The sequence below is a fragment of the Numenius arquata genome, chromosome 17, assembly GCF_964106895.1.
Source record: "Numenius arquata chromosome 17, bNumArq3.hap1.1, whole genome shotgun sequence".
Taxonomy (NCBI): domain Eukaryota; kingdom Metazoa; phylum Chordata; class Aves; order Charadriiformes; family Scolopacidae; genus Numenius; species Numenius arquata.
This window is the reverse complement of record NC_133592.1, coordinates 349,938-366,208: the sequence shown is the minus strand read 5'-3', so window position 1 is coordinate 366,208 and position 16,271 is coordinate 349,938. Positions and strand designations below refer to the sequence as shown.

The window sequence follows — 16,271 nt, the reverse complement described above, 5'->3', positions numbered from 1 at the left end:
CTAGCTCTTTGAAGAATAACCACCAGCCCAGCCTCTGATGCCTTGCCGCTGCAAGAAGGTACTTGCGTCTGAAGAGTATTTTCAATATTCATCAGTTTCGCGTTCAGAAAGAGAAAGCTCCTTGCAAAAAATGTAAATGCAGAAGGAAATAAAAGTAAAGAAATCCTTTGCATTTGCAGCCTCAGACCTAAATGAGCCCACTCTTCAATTCAACGCTAGAAACGGGGTTGGGAGTGTAGTTAACTGTTTCAGCGCCTTACCAGAGGCCGAGCCAGCGGGGAGCGGGGCTTGTCCCAGCCCCAACCCAGGAGACGCCATTTCAGGACGAAACCACTTGCCACAGGCCATCTCTGCTGGCCCCCGGCCACCCAGGGCACGCTGGGACACCCAAGTGTTTTCCGTGGGCACCCTGCGAGGCGGATGAGATAAGGCCATGTTTAGGATCTAACAAACTTTGTGTCTCACTCAGTCCACATCATTGAAGTGGAATTAGTACCTTTCTTTCAGAGGTTAGTTGTCTCTGCTTCTCAGTGACCTCTTGTATTACTGATAAATATTTCTGTTACAAAAATGCAAGGAAGGTTTTCTTTAAAATAAATGATAATTTTAAAAAATAGTGGAAAATAGAATTTTGTACGTGTGTATATATCTAAATATATGCATATATCTTCTGCAGCTCAGTTTGGGGTGAGACGAACTTGCTGGGTTATTTTTCACATAAGCTTTCATTAACATTTGAGACCCGTTTGTTCTGATGGTATTTCTTTATACTGTGCTAGGAAAAAAAAATGTGTGGCTAGTGACTGAGCTACAGGGGGAAGGATTTGCTCGAGGACAGCCACCATTTTTCCTGCTTTTTGCTCTCTGTCTCTGGTTTTAAAGTTCTTAGACTAAAAGTACTGAAAGGCAACGACTGCTGTAAAAATACAGCAACTCAGCACTGTAGGAACAGCCCGGAAAGGAGCAGGGAATCCCTGGTCTCAGAAAAAGTGCTTTCTATAGAACACAGTATGGAGACTGTGCCCTTAAACCCTCTGTTTTTTACAATCTTGTTACTTAAATTAAACCTCTTAGCCCCCATAAGAAGTAGGTTTTACTTTATTTTGTAGACTGGTTAATTGGATTGCAGAAGCCCCAAGTGGAGGTGCCGGAGGGCACTGAGGGAGCCCTTACAGGGCCTTTATATACTAAACTTCAGTTTCAGAGCCACTTCTGTTAGCGCAGAAGGCAGAACATGCCCCTGGCAACCAGTTATACACTACAGGGGAAGAAAGAGACTCCTTGTGCCTTTTATTGACATGTTTCAGTACAATATTAAAGGATAGTTTAAGGAAATCAGTATATATTAGCTGCTACTGCAGGAGGGACTCCATGAGATATGTCTCTCTCTCTCTCCTTGATGTGTATTGCCCCAGTGGAAGTTGCAATTTTGCCTTCCAACCTCTGCAGTTGAACACATCATTCACAACTCCACAGGCTGAGTTGAGAAGCCAGGTCTTCTCTCAGCATGGGCTGGCCACAGACACAGATGTGTTATGTGCTGGCTCACGTTTCCAGAATTGTCCAGACTTCTTCTGTTGCCGGAATCCCCATGTGCTGTGCTCACTAACGGGATTTCACCACAAGAGTCAAGAGCTCACAGTGCTGGGCTTCTGCTGAGGAATGTGGGGTTTGCACCGGTTGCAGCACACTCTTTCTTCTGCCCAAGGAGACCAGGAGCAGCCGGTCACACGGAGTCAGGGATGTATGTGTTGCAAATATAAGACGTGCCAAAGGCACAATGGGGAGGCATGAGATAGGAACAAAAACAATGAATTGCTGCCCAGCATCATGAGACTTGACAGGACTCAGATCCTCGAAAGCCGAGCAGTGATATTTCTAGGGACTCATAATGGTAAGATAAAAACAACAAACCCCCCCCCCGCTCCCCAAACTCCAACAAATGCACCAATATCAAATTAAATCCCACTTTTACATTTTTTAAGATTTCAAAACCTTTCAGATCTGAAAATTGCAATTTCCTGCTGGAAGTTTAGAAAACCCAACCTCCCTGCGATTGTAACCGCAAGGAAGCCCTGCACTGAAGCACTGACACATCCGCTGTCCCTACCCTTAAGTCAGGACTCTGTATATCATGACTGTTCACAGGGCTTCTCCCTGCTCCGTGAGGCTGAGCCGTGCCCAGGTCCTCAGAGGATCTAGGATCCTTGCCAAAAAGCAGGAGTTTGAAAACCTGGGGCTGCTCAGGGCTGCCGGGCTCCCTGCCACAGAGCTGAGATCTGAGCAGAGCTCTGGAAGGTGTGGCACAAATTCTGGAAGAGTTGGGGAACTCGGAAGCCCTCGCTTGCTTTGGGGCTAATAGAGAGCTGGTAGCCAAAAAGCCCTAGAGTCCTGGCTCGCCCATGAGCTGCACACTCAGAATCACAGATATAGCTTGGTTTCTCCATTTTCAAAACAAAGCTATTTTAATTGTTTTAAACTGACACTGCTGCTTTTTCTCCTTTGTCCTCGGACTTTTGCTTTCACAGGAAATGCAGAAAATCCATTTCTATTATCTGTGATAAAGTTCACTCCTATTTCTGGGAACTGACATTTCTTGAATTCCAACAGAAAACAGTTTTCAATCAGCTCCACTCATGATGCCTTAACTTCAGAATCCAGGAAAAACCATTGCAATTAACACGTAAAAGTAATAAGCACATAATAGAATACATTCAGCACCAAATTGCCTCCCTGACCCTGCAAGCCCAACATCCCAGCAGGCATCCCGAGCAGTTTTCATCTCTGAGAAACAGAACAGGAGGCCTTTCTCAATAGGACTGGTTGCAGTAATAGAAGCAATGTTTTTATTGTCGTAGCATGCTGGACCTTTGTAAATGTTTGAACTCCCTCAGAAGCAGCAATCATGGGAAACTAAGAGAAGTTAAGTGGTTTACCTTTTGCCACAAACAAGTCAGTGGTAGACCTGAGGTTAGATAGCAACAGTAATTCTTAGTCTTACTAAACAATAAAGCAAACTGTTTCTAGGCCTCCACTAATGTCTGATCATTAGGCTGAAGAGTAGCAAGTTTTGATTTTCCAGCATGAAACTTCCCCTGGAATCACTCCAGAGTGCTCTAATGAATAGATGATCTCAACTTTAATCTTACTTCATAACATTTCTTCAACATGGACTCTTTGAAAATGTACAATTTCTAGAGCAAATAATATTCATTCTAGAGCAAACTAATTCATTTTTACTTTGATCTACAAAATGAGTGTTGAGAAGCAAACAGCAATGAGGGATGTTGAGGGTACGTTAGGGAGACAGGAGCTACAAAGATCAGATTAATGCGATGGTTTGATCCCACATTGTCAAGATCAAAGGTCTTCAATTTCGGTGCATTTTTTTTAAAAGCAGCCAGCATGCCTTTACTTCAACCTTTAAATTGCTCATGAAGGAGTTATATCTGACATAAATCTGCATTCTTCAGATAAACTAGCACCAAAAGTTTACAGCTTGTCTGGATGTGGCAACCTTTTCCAGAGAGACTCCAGATACGCTCCTTTCAGTTTCATCAATAGTAGCCTGCCAACCAAATAAAACAAACAAAACACCCAAAACTCCAGGCTAAACGAACAGATTTGTTTCCACGCACTTGGGCTTACCGTACAGCCTCATAATTGTACAACTTTGTTTCAAAACTCCTCTTTCAATGTCGTGATGTGTGGGATTCTTGCTTCTGGCAGCGAGTTCTGTGTACACATCTCACTCTGAGGATGGGGAGGGAGTTTGCCCAAGGCAGTACGTTGTCAAACCACAACGAAGGTGTTGAAAGTGAACTCAGTGAGGACAAAAATCTATTTTGGACCAAAAGTCAAAAAGCTTGATTATTGTGGATCTTTGGTACGAATACAGACCATGAAAGTGAACCTTCATCATCCTTCTGAATTAAGTTTTAAGGAGGTACCTGGGCTGTTGAAAGATCAGAGCACTTCCATGTTCTTTCCAATGCTGACAGCAAAAGTGGGTTGGAAGGGGAGTGAAACCACCTCTTCTCTCCAAGAAACTCATGCTCTAACTGCAAGCAAAGGCAGTGGAGAGGGACGTAGCTAGGCCAGAGAGGGAATAGGATCTGCAAGAACCCCAAAAAGTAGGGCCAGGGAATCACAGAATCACAGAATATTTTTGGTTGGATGGGACCTTTGAGATCATCGAGTCCAACCAACAAAAAAAAGAAAAAAACAACAACACCACCAAAAAAAAACCCCAAAAATCCCAGAACACCAACACCAAAACCAAACCAAATGCCCACAACCACAGCCCACCTCACCCACAGACACAAACCAACAATCTCGGGCACTAGAGCATGCCCTGAAGTGCCACGTCTACACGTTCCTTAAATACCTCCAGGGATGGCGACTCCACCACCTCCCTGGGCAGGCTGTTCCAGTGCCTGACCACTCTCTCAGTAAAGTAGTTCTTCCTAATATCTAATCTAATCCTCCCCTGCCCCAACTTCAGACCATTTCCTCTGGTCCTGTCATTATTCGCTTGGGAGAAGAGTCCAACACCCACCTCTCTACATCCTCCTTTCAGGTACTTGTAGAGGGCAATGAGGTCTGCCCTCAGCCTCCTCCTCTCCAAACTAAACATGCCCAGAACCACTGAACCGTTCCACTGTAGGATGAGAAGGAAGAGAGGGTTGGCTGGGGAACCAGGTCCAGTATCTCTCCTCCAGTGTCAGTCACAGAGTCCATAAGCTCAGATGCTTGGGGTTGTAGATTCCAGAATAGATTTGCAGATGGAAGAAAAACGTTTATGATTCTAAGAACAGGGAGAGGCAAGTACCCACTTCCCCTGATGACCCATTGTTCCCCTTTCTGATACCTCTTGCCTCAGTTTCCAGCAGATTGAATTTTTACTGCTAACAAGGTCAAACAGAAGTAAGTTCCTGTGTTCATTATCCCAGCAGCCGCCGGTTTTGCTTAGGCTGCTAAAGCCAGGCTTGCAAAGAGCAGCGCATCCCGTTCTCAGACATGGCTGTGACATAACAACTCATTACGATTCCGATACAATGTAAGAAGTTAGATGGCGTTCTGTGCAAGCTGAACAGTCTGCTCTCTCCCCCTTCACTCACTGATAGTTCAGCTGCCTTTTTGTTGCTTAAATGCAGTGAGCTGGATTGGTATGGCCTGGTAAAGTCAAAAGCCTCTGAAGTGACATTCCCAGGTTTCCTTTAAGCTATGGTCCAAAGTCTACATTTCAAATGCAAATCACTGTTTAGAAGCCTCCATCTTTTCCTGGCCCTTCACAGACTTTCCTCGCTCAAAATCGCTGTCTAAAGTTTCCTGACTTAGTGTGTATTCATATGATAATTACCTGTGCTAAGATCGTCAGTGTGAATGGAGCTCAGTGTGCTTTTAAAGAGACAATACACCATTTGCAATTATAGTCTCTACCCAATAAGTTATGAACAGAACAGTTAGTTATGGCTAGCATTAAAAATTATTTAAAAACAGAGGAAAGTCAATACAAGTTCCATTGACTGTTACTTTACTATTCATGCCACTATTTTACTTTCTTAAAAAAGCAGAATGGGGAGACACAGGGACAGCTTCCCTCCATCACAAATAGGTTAAAGCAAATAATAGGACGTTATCTTGTCTGAATATAACACACTCAATTATGAGAAGCAGCAGCTTTTAGGTACTGCCTTAGTTAATTGCGTGATTGCTACTATAGCCATTATAAACTGGAACTACAAAACAGTGAAAATTAGCAACTTGAATCAAGCAGACAAGAATCATGTAGATTTCTCAGACAGCTCAGAATTAATTAATAAAGCTTATCTGTAATCCCAAACCACAAGAAATAGCATTATTCTTAAGTATGAACATCCGGAATTTTGGTCAAACACTGTCTTGACATAATACTATAATATTGTAGGTTACCCCAATGCATGCTACTGTAAAACCCTGATTTTATTATTCACAGTCTATCATCTCAATCACAGCCCCAAAAGTAGGCCTGTGACAAAATAACCACAGAACTATGTACTAGATAAATAAAGGTATACGTGGAAAAGACGACATCACAAGATTAGTATTATACAGGCAATACAGTTTTATTATGTTCTTTCACCAATTGTAGCAAAAACATTTAACAACCAAATGAATAATCAAGGGAACATAATTGTCAACAGGAATTTCAGAATTATGTTCTAAATTTTAGACCAGGAAGGCTTGACAGGGAGAAAACAAACCATATACACACTGTAATAATAGTCTCTATTATGAAGATTTAATGCCTTCTTTAAAAGCACTGAGATTATTGAGGCACCTTACTGCAGGTTATGTATCATCTCCTCTTTGGCAATGAGATGTGTGGTTTTGTTAACTAGGGCCATCAGTGAGTTGAGCTTGTGAGACCAGTCATTGAGTATATTGTTTGGGTCCTTAGGCCTCTGAAAATTGATAATTCCTGCCAGCCTGTCTACTTTAGCAAAGATGGTCTTATTAACTACTAGGTTAGACAGGAACTCCTCCGATTCCTGCAAAGACAAACAGCACTAAGTCAAGAAAATAGCATTTTTAGCTACAAAACATCAGAACTCCTCCCAAACAGCATTAAAGCACAGGGAACAACATTTTCTTTATACTTAACAGAAATACAGCTATAGTAATACTGTACTTAAAAAAACGCACAATACTTCAACATTATGTGTTGGCACGGCAAGGTACGAGCATGATCTATTAAAAACCTTCCTTCCTGCCCCTCTCCTCCTCCCCCCCCATTTGACCTATATCTGATTATGTTTCATGAAATTAAAAGTTTAATATACTACACCAACAGACTTTTTACACTTTGGAGTACGGGGCTACACAGATATCGGAACAAGCCATCTGACAAGCAAGGCATAGGAAAATCCATGTGGATTACTGACCACTCTCAGAAAAGATTTATTCTGAGTTTGTGGAAAAGAGCAATTTAATGAAAAGACAGCAGAGTAAACCTTTTCATTTGCAGTTGAAATACCAATATGCCACAATGCATGAATCTCTTTGGAAAGCTGTTGAAAACACAACGGGGGATGAGAGGCAGACTACTCCACCCCACCTCCCAAAGTGCAACCGTGTATAAACGGGGGCGTTTAAAGGTGAGAAACCCTGTTTCTTCAGTCAGTTCTAATCACCCATTGATGAGCTTTTTAAACACTGAAACACAAGACAAGCAGCTACAGCGCTTCAGTAACCTTGAATATAAATGAATTTTAAAGAGCAGCTTTTGCCTTACGGGTACATGCATCAAGACATTGAGTTCTTCCTGGATTAAAAAACAGTTTTCTAACTCCCATAAAAGCATAAAAATACACTCAAGTCTTTGTATTGACTAGTAAAGCGTCAAATATTTGCATTAATACTATTAGTCCCATCAGACTTTTACACTGCTTCTCATAGAAAGAACCCAATGAACTCAGTTCACTCAATGCTCCCTGTCTATCTATAGCACACTCCGTTCCTCCTGGTGAGAGCTGGGAACACCGGTAACACGACCAGGGGAATGTAAAGGATGAAGGTAGGAGAGCTGCAGGGATAATACAAAGACAGGTATACGGAGGTACAATGACAAAGAGTATCTCCAGGAACACTCATAAACACTCAAATGTAAACCCTGAGAATTGGGTACCAAGCAGTGCATTTCTACAACGCTGTGTCTGCACTGTCTGTAAAACAATGCAATGGTGATCTGTGGGACCACTTACAGAGCGTTTTCAGCTACAAAGAGAACTCAAACTCGCATTACAAGAGAACATTATTCTGCTGAATACTTACGTTTTTGCCACAAACACACGCACACATACACTTCCATGCCATTTATGAAAGAAGGATAAGCAAAGCAACACTTACATCAACGGACAGATCCAGGAGCTGTGCCATCCTCTTCATAGTAATTCTGGTATAGTATTTAGCCATTATTCTAATATTCTGGAATAAAAGTGTTCAGAGGGTTATGTACATAATATATAATTGAAGCAAGCTGCAAAAATATAAAAATCAATGTTAAAAGCAGATTAGGAGCTATAGTGCTCTAACGGCAGTCCAGCATAAGGTACACGAGGGAGTTGTGAACAGTTCTTTTGCTTGTAAAAGGTATAAAAGTCTCCACATGACAAATCATTAAGTAATTAAATCAACTAATTGTGAACTGAACACAAAGCAAGACTTTCAAATTTCTGCTCTATTGAAATGTGAATGCTAAATCTCACAATTTGAATGCAATATGCTCTTTTTCTGGCAACTGTGCCACATACCCATCTATAATCAAGACCTATTTTCAACATTTCATTTGCTCATATAACACAATGGAAGAGGCAACTTGTCTGCTGCCTTTCTACAGGTTTTTTTGTTTCTCTTTGTAACTAAAATACAGTAAGCTAAAAGCATTTTTAGTTGAGGCACTGAATGCATAGCTAGTGCTTAAAGACAGCCATACTTACATGTTCCACAACTCTATTCTTTAAATCTTTCCATCTCTTTTCACCCTCCTCTGTACAGCCAAAAACATCTGTTGCAGGACTGTCAAGGGATCCTTCTCTCAATTCTTTCCCATATTCTTCAACTAGGGCAGTCCATCGCATCAATTCCATGGTGGTAAACAGTTTTAGGAGGTCTCTAAATGGTTTAGTAAAGTTGATTTACAATCCTGCATTAATAAGGCTCATTTCATACTTAAATAGATCACAGAAATAATTTTAAATGTTTTCATTTTATTACCATTAATATTAATTGTTCTTCATGAATATACTCGGTAATACTTCATGCAATCTGAGAGCAGCTCAAGTCAGACTGTGTTTCCAATAAAGATCTTTCTCTTATAAAGAGACATTTATTTTAATGTAGAACTTGCACAACCATGAAATTTTGCAGTATTTTTCATACTGCATTAAGTTCTGAAATGCTTACACCAGACTCAGCATAAACAGATTTCACTTGTACAGCTAGTTTGAAAGATAGTTTTTTTTTTTTTTATCTAAGAATTGTTTATTAGAAAGAATACTTACTTATATTTCGGGATTTCTTCTAGCTTTTTGTCACTACTAATTCTGTGCACCAAATCAGATTGTTCATTGTCATAAGGTGAAAGAATAACATAAAGAACAACGCTCTTCAGTGCCTGTTTTAAGAGGAAAGAGTGTGGGTTTTCAATTCCTCTGTTTAACTATGAAAAAAAAACCCCACTGCTCCCACAGCTTGGAGTTTAACATCTAAAAGGCCAGCGTATTAAGAAGTTAACAGGAAATCGGTGTCACCTTGCAGAAAGGAACCCCCATTCACAGTGATACATTTAAATTGACTCGGGTTAACTAAAACTGTAGTATTTAAAATAAATACATGGGAAAAAAAATCTTTGCAAATGTGTAACATCTGTACTGCATACACAACGGTATCGTTTAGACCACACTGGCACAGCTGTTTCTAATTTCTGCACTTCCATAAAACAGACAAGACATTCTCAACATTTCAAAGACAATTAAATGATGATGTTAATTATAAATATTCATTTGATATCAACTTTATTATATCTGTTTTCAACTAACCAATTTGTTAATATAGCTATTAAAAAACCCTGAGAACAACAGACTGATGAGCTATTTAATCTGCTGTAAACTGATCTGGTAATGAAATGGGTATTTGCCACATGAAAACACAGACATTTGGTATGTAATTTTTTTTACCTGCTGCCACTTTTCACTTTCAGCCTGGATACACGGAGTATCATAAATGGCTCTGTAGTGCTTACAGATGGAGAGGTAAGAGCCTTCATGTTGATCCAGCTGGATCATTAAGTTGTAGTATTTCAACTTTAGTTTCTGAAAGAGTATCAAAGAGTAAAATTAATACAGCTCCATGAATCATGGAAATTAAATCCAACTGGATACCAGAAAACAGAGGGATTCAAATATACTTGGACCTGAAGAGAGGCATGTCATATAAAAATTGGCATGGGGAGGGGAAGAATCCTCCAATTACTTACTTCTGTGTTTTCTTCTTGAAAAAATTTTGTATTAATTTTTTTGCTGATAATTTGAGTCCGAATATAGTCTTTTACAGCTAGACAGAGTCTCATCTGCTCCAAGATAAATTCTACACGTTCTTTCTTTTCCATTGAACCATAGGTTTCTACCTACAATGAAAATGTAAATATTTGACACTGTCAAAGTCAAATCAAGTGAAGTCTGCACTGTACAGGAAGAGTGGAAGGTTTTCAGGGTGGGAAAAATGAAATAAAACAAAACACCAGGAAAAAACAGCTATTCCAGAGCAACTGAAAATGGAGAAAAAGTTATTCAATTTGAAATTATAGCCCCCACTTATACCAGAATCCACCAACAGAAAACTCAATGCACTATCTAGAGAGCTGAAATCTGTTTTCCAAATGGGAAATACTCTATGTAACCTAACCACGATACTAACAAAAGCAGTTAAAACTGAATTACACTAATAACAGTTAATCTCATTCCAGGCATTTCTGCAGGCGTACCTGATTAAGTTTCTAAACAATAATCTAAGAGCAGTCAGAATTCATTTTTATGGCTGATGCAATTGAGTTCCACGGTGTGTTACCTGCAATTCCTGCAGAATAGAGGCAGCCTCTTTCACTTCACCATTCTGTTCTTTTATTGTTGCAAGTGTCTTTGTCAGGCGAGCACGCTCAATTTCCACATATATCTGAAAGCAGAAGCAGTACTTTAAACATTGGAATTTTCTAAAGAGTGCAAACTCTAAAACCACAACCCCACTAAGACTTACATTTGATGTCTTCATACAACCAATTAATTCCTTGTGTATGCATATACTATAATGGTGCTATCCACAACATATACAGATAAAATATCATTGATAGTTGACACACCAGAAGTATTTGGACCAAATTAATCCAAAAAATAATGTCTAAATTTGTCTACCATTCTTTAAGCAAACATAAAAGGATGTGCACTGTGAATGAAGTATTATTTTGTCTGCTGAAATATATTGAAACAGATATGAAGTTAAGACTTTAATGGTTCATATGTACTAAGCACTACCCATTTGCGTTACTTCACTCACTCCTAACCATCCATAAATCAAGAATATTTGATTAGTAACAATTTAGACTAACTTTGAACAGGCAAAAGCCATAACATGAATATAAATTTGCCTTAATCCAGAATTGTTTATTTTCTTAAAGTAAAAGGAATATTATGTAAATAATTAACTTGGTATAATGCTTGGATATCACCTTCTGGTTACCATAACTGTACATAACACCTTAACACCTTGAGAAATTAAACTAAACCTGCCCGTTTCTCCAACAAATTCAAATACATAACATTTTTAAGAGTGAAAAACAAATGGCATTTTAGAACTCTGAAATGTATTATTAATTATATTAATAATACATCCAAATATCTATGTCATGGAAATATGACCAATGTTTCAGCAAATTATTTAAATATGAAATCTGAGAAGTATTTGCAGTCTTTTGGAAAGAAATACACTACTTGACTTCCCAGGTTAATTTAAAAATATACTTTTGCTCTTTTTTGAACAAGCTTAAAAAATAACGTTAAGCTATGCTTTTAAAGAAGGTGAACGTTTTTATTCTACCTTTTAGACATTCAGTCTTAAAACAAAATCTTACTTTTCCTTCTGTAACCATACGCAATGTGTCAATTAAGCGCAGTTTGACTGGTAAGTCTGTGATGTCTTCAACATAAGTGCAGCACTGCTGGACCATTTTAGCAACTGCCTAGTACAGTAACAGAAAAGAAAAACACACTGTGTTTTTGGATTTTTCACATGCATTCAAACTATAACATTCAGAGATAAGTACTAAATAGTTTCATATCAAACTAAAGAGACTCATCCTAACAAAAAACATGCAAGATGCATCTAATCACTTTGATTCATAAAAACGTGTAAAATGATGCCAGCGACTGATGCTAGAAGTTAAACGTGATGCTATTCTGTCATTTCTTTCTTCTCAGTTTTTCCACTGACATTCAAAATAATTCATCCCATGCGGCTCTCTCTTGAAAAGCAGTCCTCTTCCTCTGCCAATTCACACAGCTCTCACATGGACTGACAAAACTGATCTGTTTGTCCTAGGACCTGCATGGCTAAAGGGAAGGTACGTCTTCTCTGGAGTGTGTGCACTCGCCCTGCTCTTTAGGACACCTGTAGATTTTTCAGGAAGGAAAGGAAGTGGAGTACTTATTTCTGACTGATGCTTTTCCATCTCTGCATATTCCCAAATAGGCACTAATAACCTAGCGTCCTTCAGTGGCAAACGCAAGTATTGGAATATGCTCTTCTATTAACAATGCTGACAAAACTGCTACAATTATTATTAAAATACCTACTTAAAAAAAACCAACAAACCAACAGAATGAAACTTCTAGAAACTTATTCCTCAAGAAGAAAATCCAGCTGAAATGATCCATCTTCAGCCAGTTTGTCCAAGAGAACTAAAATGTACTTCCATACAAACTCAATGTTTCTGCGTGTTAAAAAGTAACCACCTTCTTCCTAAAGCAACGATGCCATCAAAACTATCTGTTGCTAACTTCTAATTAAGTCAAACTAAACACACAGTGCAATGAACTTTGTACCATCTTAAATACAAGTGCTTTCAGCTATCCTGACAGCCAATTTCTCAGACAGAACTGAATTCCAGAGCACGATGGTTTCAAAATCAAGCATGTAAAGCATACACCTTATTTGATAACAATAAATCGCAGTAACTCTGTTTAATGTACACCTCGTGTGAACATGAAAAATCAAGAATATGTCTATAATACAGACTGTAGAAGAGTGTAAAGATGAACTACCATTTAAAAGCACTGGAATGCACTGAAAGAAGAGAAGTCAGAGCTGTGCTGCCAAGAATGGCAAGCTGGACCACACGGAGATCAGGCATAAGGTGAAGACAGACTAATTCCAGACATCAGTTTCATTATTGGCTTTCATTATGTCTACGAAAAATGTCAACAGACACTAATTCTGGCAGGTGCTACAAAGACAGGAAAGTCCCTACATACAAGGTGGAATCAGATACATAATACAGCTCCAAATACAATTTTATTTTTTGTTTCAAAGGATTAAATTCACCTGTTTTAACTGACTTCTTCTCTTAGATAGAAGAATAATATTTTCATTAAGAGCATCCCAATCTTTAGCTTCGTAACACATTTTCACTATAGCAACTAAGATACGGGATGTGGAGACCATATCAGATGCCTGTAACAAACAAACAAACAACATATTAGTCATGGAATAAACAACCTGTAGACCTCTACCACTCGTTCTTTTATTATATGAAGGGAAAAAACATGATATCTAGCCTCACTGATTTTGTTTTTAAGGAAAAGAACAACAAAAGGGAAAGACCAATACTCCAATTCCCTTCATGACTTTAAGGCGGTAGAACAAGGGGGTGTGTAGGACAACCCAGCATAGATGTTACACACCATAGGCTACTTACCGTTCGTGTTTGTTTTTCCAAGGAGAGAAGGTTTTCAATTACTTCTTGCAATCTTCCTTCCTATTGTAATAAGCAAAGAATTATCACCATGAGTGAAGAGTACAAACTGACTACAGTTTAAACTGACTGTAGCTCTAATTCTCATATAAGCAAAAACACAGACTAGCCTGTACACTCATTTTTAAGTACTTTATTCCTTGAAAAAAGAAACAGACACAGCACTAACTTTAAATATATGGTTCTACACACAGATTAAACTGGAAAGGTACTAGTTCAATTTTTGCCTAACGCATGCTATAAGTTGTCCGTCTTGAGAGAGAAACCTAGCAAGTTTCAGACAGGTTTGGCTAGCTCACATTCACTGAGCCAGATGGAAGACTGATTTCTTTCCTAGCCCAAACAAAGCTTTAAGTGAGAATAGATATGCAATTAGATACCTTGGCAAAAAAAATTGTTTTACTATGATTTTCATCCCCATTCATCATATCTTAATTACAGCATATTCTAGAAAGCATAAACTACATACTTTACATTCTATGCACAGAATTATAATAGCCCTGCTTTTAGGGTTTTGAGAACTATATCTGCCTCTGTTTGGAAGAGTTAAAGACACCACAATGTACTTTTAGTCCTAAGTTGTAATTCCTAGCAAATATCTTGTAAAAAAATGTTTATGTGGGAGAATTTGTAACAGCCCATGGCAACTGTGGGCTGCAAAAAAAAGTTAGAAAACAGAAAATTAGTAACAAAAAGAAAAAATTAAAATTGTTTCTAAAACATAACTACTCTACTGAAATCCTTTAAACTATATACAATGTTTTTTCAAGGATATCCTCTTACTGCCAGCATATTTACATGTTAAGCAGCAATGAAACATGGTCATGGTGTCCATATGCAGAGCTGTACCCATGGTTTAAAACACCTGTGCCTACTCTCCATACGATACAGTCTTAAGATAGTGTAAGATGCTATTTACTTATCTTCAGGCTATTGCCTTCAGAATTCTACAATATGCTATACAGGACAACAGAGACGCGTGGATCAAGCAGAGCATTTGCAGCATGTAAAGAATCAGATGCCATCCTTCTGGAACAGAACATAACAGCAAACCAAATCTGTCTGTTCTGGGGGCTAAGAAGCATAAAAATCTCTACGCCATGGAACAAGTCCATAAAATAAACCTTATGATACACCATACGCGTTATTACCTCTGCAATCCCATAAGCTAGACATTCTGTGGTCGCCTATGGCCGGGTGCACATACACGTTTGCTCAGCAGATGCCAGGCACCCTATCGGGGGATATGGTATAGGGGAGAACTTTGTAGAGTAGGGTAGATGGTTGGACTCGATGATCCCAAGGGTCTCTTCCAACCTAGATGATTCTATGATTCTATCAGCCTGCCATGGCCCTGGCCCTCCATTCCAGTCTTTTGGGGCACAAACGCAAGCGAGTCAGAAGGATGCACAGCGCTGCCTGTCTAGCCTGACACAGGATCAATGAGACGAAGGCAACACTGGCACACAGCAGTCTTAGGATGAACAATACTAGCATACACGTAGGCTACGTGTATGCTCATCCGCGCTGCCCGCGGAAAGTGGCAGCAGAGAAAAGTCACATCCCTTCTGTTGGACTCGGGCCTTCCCGTCCCCTTACCCGCGGGGCTGCACCCCATCTTCTCTTGCCTCCCTCACCGCCCTCCTGCCCACCCCGCCACACACGGGACGGCAGAGCAGCCCCTTCTTCTTCCCTTCCCCAACACGGCACGGGAGGGCCCGAACCCCGGACCCCTCAGCACCCCATCGGGCGACAGGAGGCGCCTGCACGTCGCGCCGCGCGTCCCGCCGCCACCGGGCCGCCTCCCCGAGCGCGGCCTAGAGCGCCCCACGCCATGACTCAGCCCGTCCACACCGCCGGGCTTTCCCCTTCCCCTCACCTGCGCCAGCCGCTCGCACTCGGGCAGCCGCTGGTCCACCGTCGCGCTGTAATCCACCTCCATTTTCACGATACGGCCGTCGGCCCGCTCCGCACCGCCCTCCGCCATCTCCCCGGCTCCGCTCCGCGTCTCCCCGCGAACACACACCGGAAACAGCCAGGACCAGCGCGCAGGCGCGGCAAGGGCAGCCCCGCGGAAGGCCCCCGCGCTGCGCCACACAGGCGCTGCCAGAGCCACCCCCGGCAGCCTCAGGACCCGGGGCGGGCCGCGGGTGAGGGGAGGTGCCATCTCTGAGGGGATCGGCCCCTTCCGTGACTTTCGTCCTACCCGCCGCCGCTGGGTCCTGGCCTGCCTCCCTCCGTCGGAGCCGTACCCTGGGCTGAGGGGACTTCCGGGAAGGGGCAGCTGGTGCCAGATGTGGGGCGGTGACTTCCCCATGGAGCCTAGTCACAGCCCTCAGCTTGCCCTGCGGCCTCCTGCTTCAGCAGGGGCGCGGATTTTCGGCACAGTTGCCACAGCCACGGTGTTGCTCCTAGCTTGCGTGTCAAGAGCTTGAGACCTTGATACGGCCGTAGGGTGGGGGGTGGCGAGTCAGTAGGATCGTGGTTTTATGCGGTTTCCCCACATGTTGAGAGAACCGTGCGGTGTTGGCGTGGCAGGCCGCACCGCAGTACAGCCCCAGTGGGGGACTCCACCCGTGGTAGCTGGTGATCTCAATGTATCTCACGTCCCAGCCAAAAGTCACCTAATCCTGTGTTGCTGGAGAGGTGGGGGAAAGGTAGGAGACACAATGTTTCTTAAGAGCACAAGGATCCTGATTTTAGACAG

General features: G+C 41.2%; 1 protein-coding gene across 3 annotated transcripts; it reads right to left on the bottom strand.

Annotated features, from left to right (window-relative positions):
• Positions 1 to 6,084: 6,084 nt before the first annotated feature.
• On the bottom strand, positions 6,085 to 15,731 carry PSMD12 (proteasome 26S subunit, non-ATPase 12). Of its 3 annotated transcripts, XM_074159992.1 has the most exons (12): positions 15,444 to 15,597; positions 14,484 to 14,593; positions 13,508 to 13,567; positions 13,135 to 13,263; positions 11,666 to 11,773; positions 10,609 to 10,713; positions 10,019 to 10,168; positions 9,720 to 9,854; positions 9,045 to 9,157; positions 8,481 to 8,655; positions 7,891 to 7,968; positions 6,088 to 6,533 (listed from the first exon to the last, which is right to left on the bottom strand). In XM_074159992.1, the coding sequence occupies exons 4-12, from the start codon at positions 13,252 to 13,254 to the stop codon at positions 6,324 to 6,326; spliced, it is 1,194 nt and encodes a 397-aa protein (XP_074016093.1). In that variant the 5' UTR covers positions 13,255 to 13,263; positions 13,508 to 13,567; positions 14,484 to 14,593; positions 15,444 to 15,597; the 3' UTR covers positions 6,088 to 6,323. The 3 variants fall into 3 exon arrangements, with proteins under 3 accessions (XP_074016091.1, XP_074016093.1, XP_074016092.1); XM_074159990.1 differs by lacking the exon at positions 14,484 to 14,593 and having other exon boundaries at positions 6,085 to 6,533; positions 15,444 to 15,731; XM_074159991.1 differs by lacking the exons at positions 13,508 to 13,567; positions 14,484 to 14,593 and having other exon boundaries at positions 6,091 to 6,533; positions 15,444 to 15,551.
• Between the last annotated feature and the right edge of the window lie 540 nt (positions 15,732 to 16,271).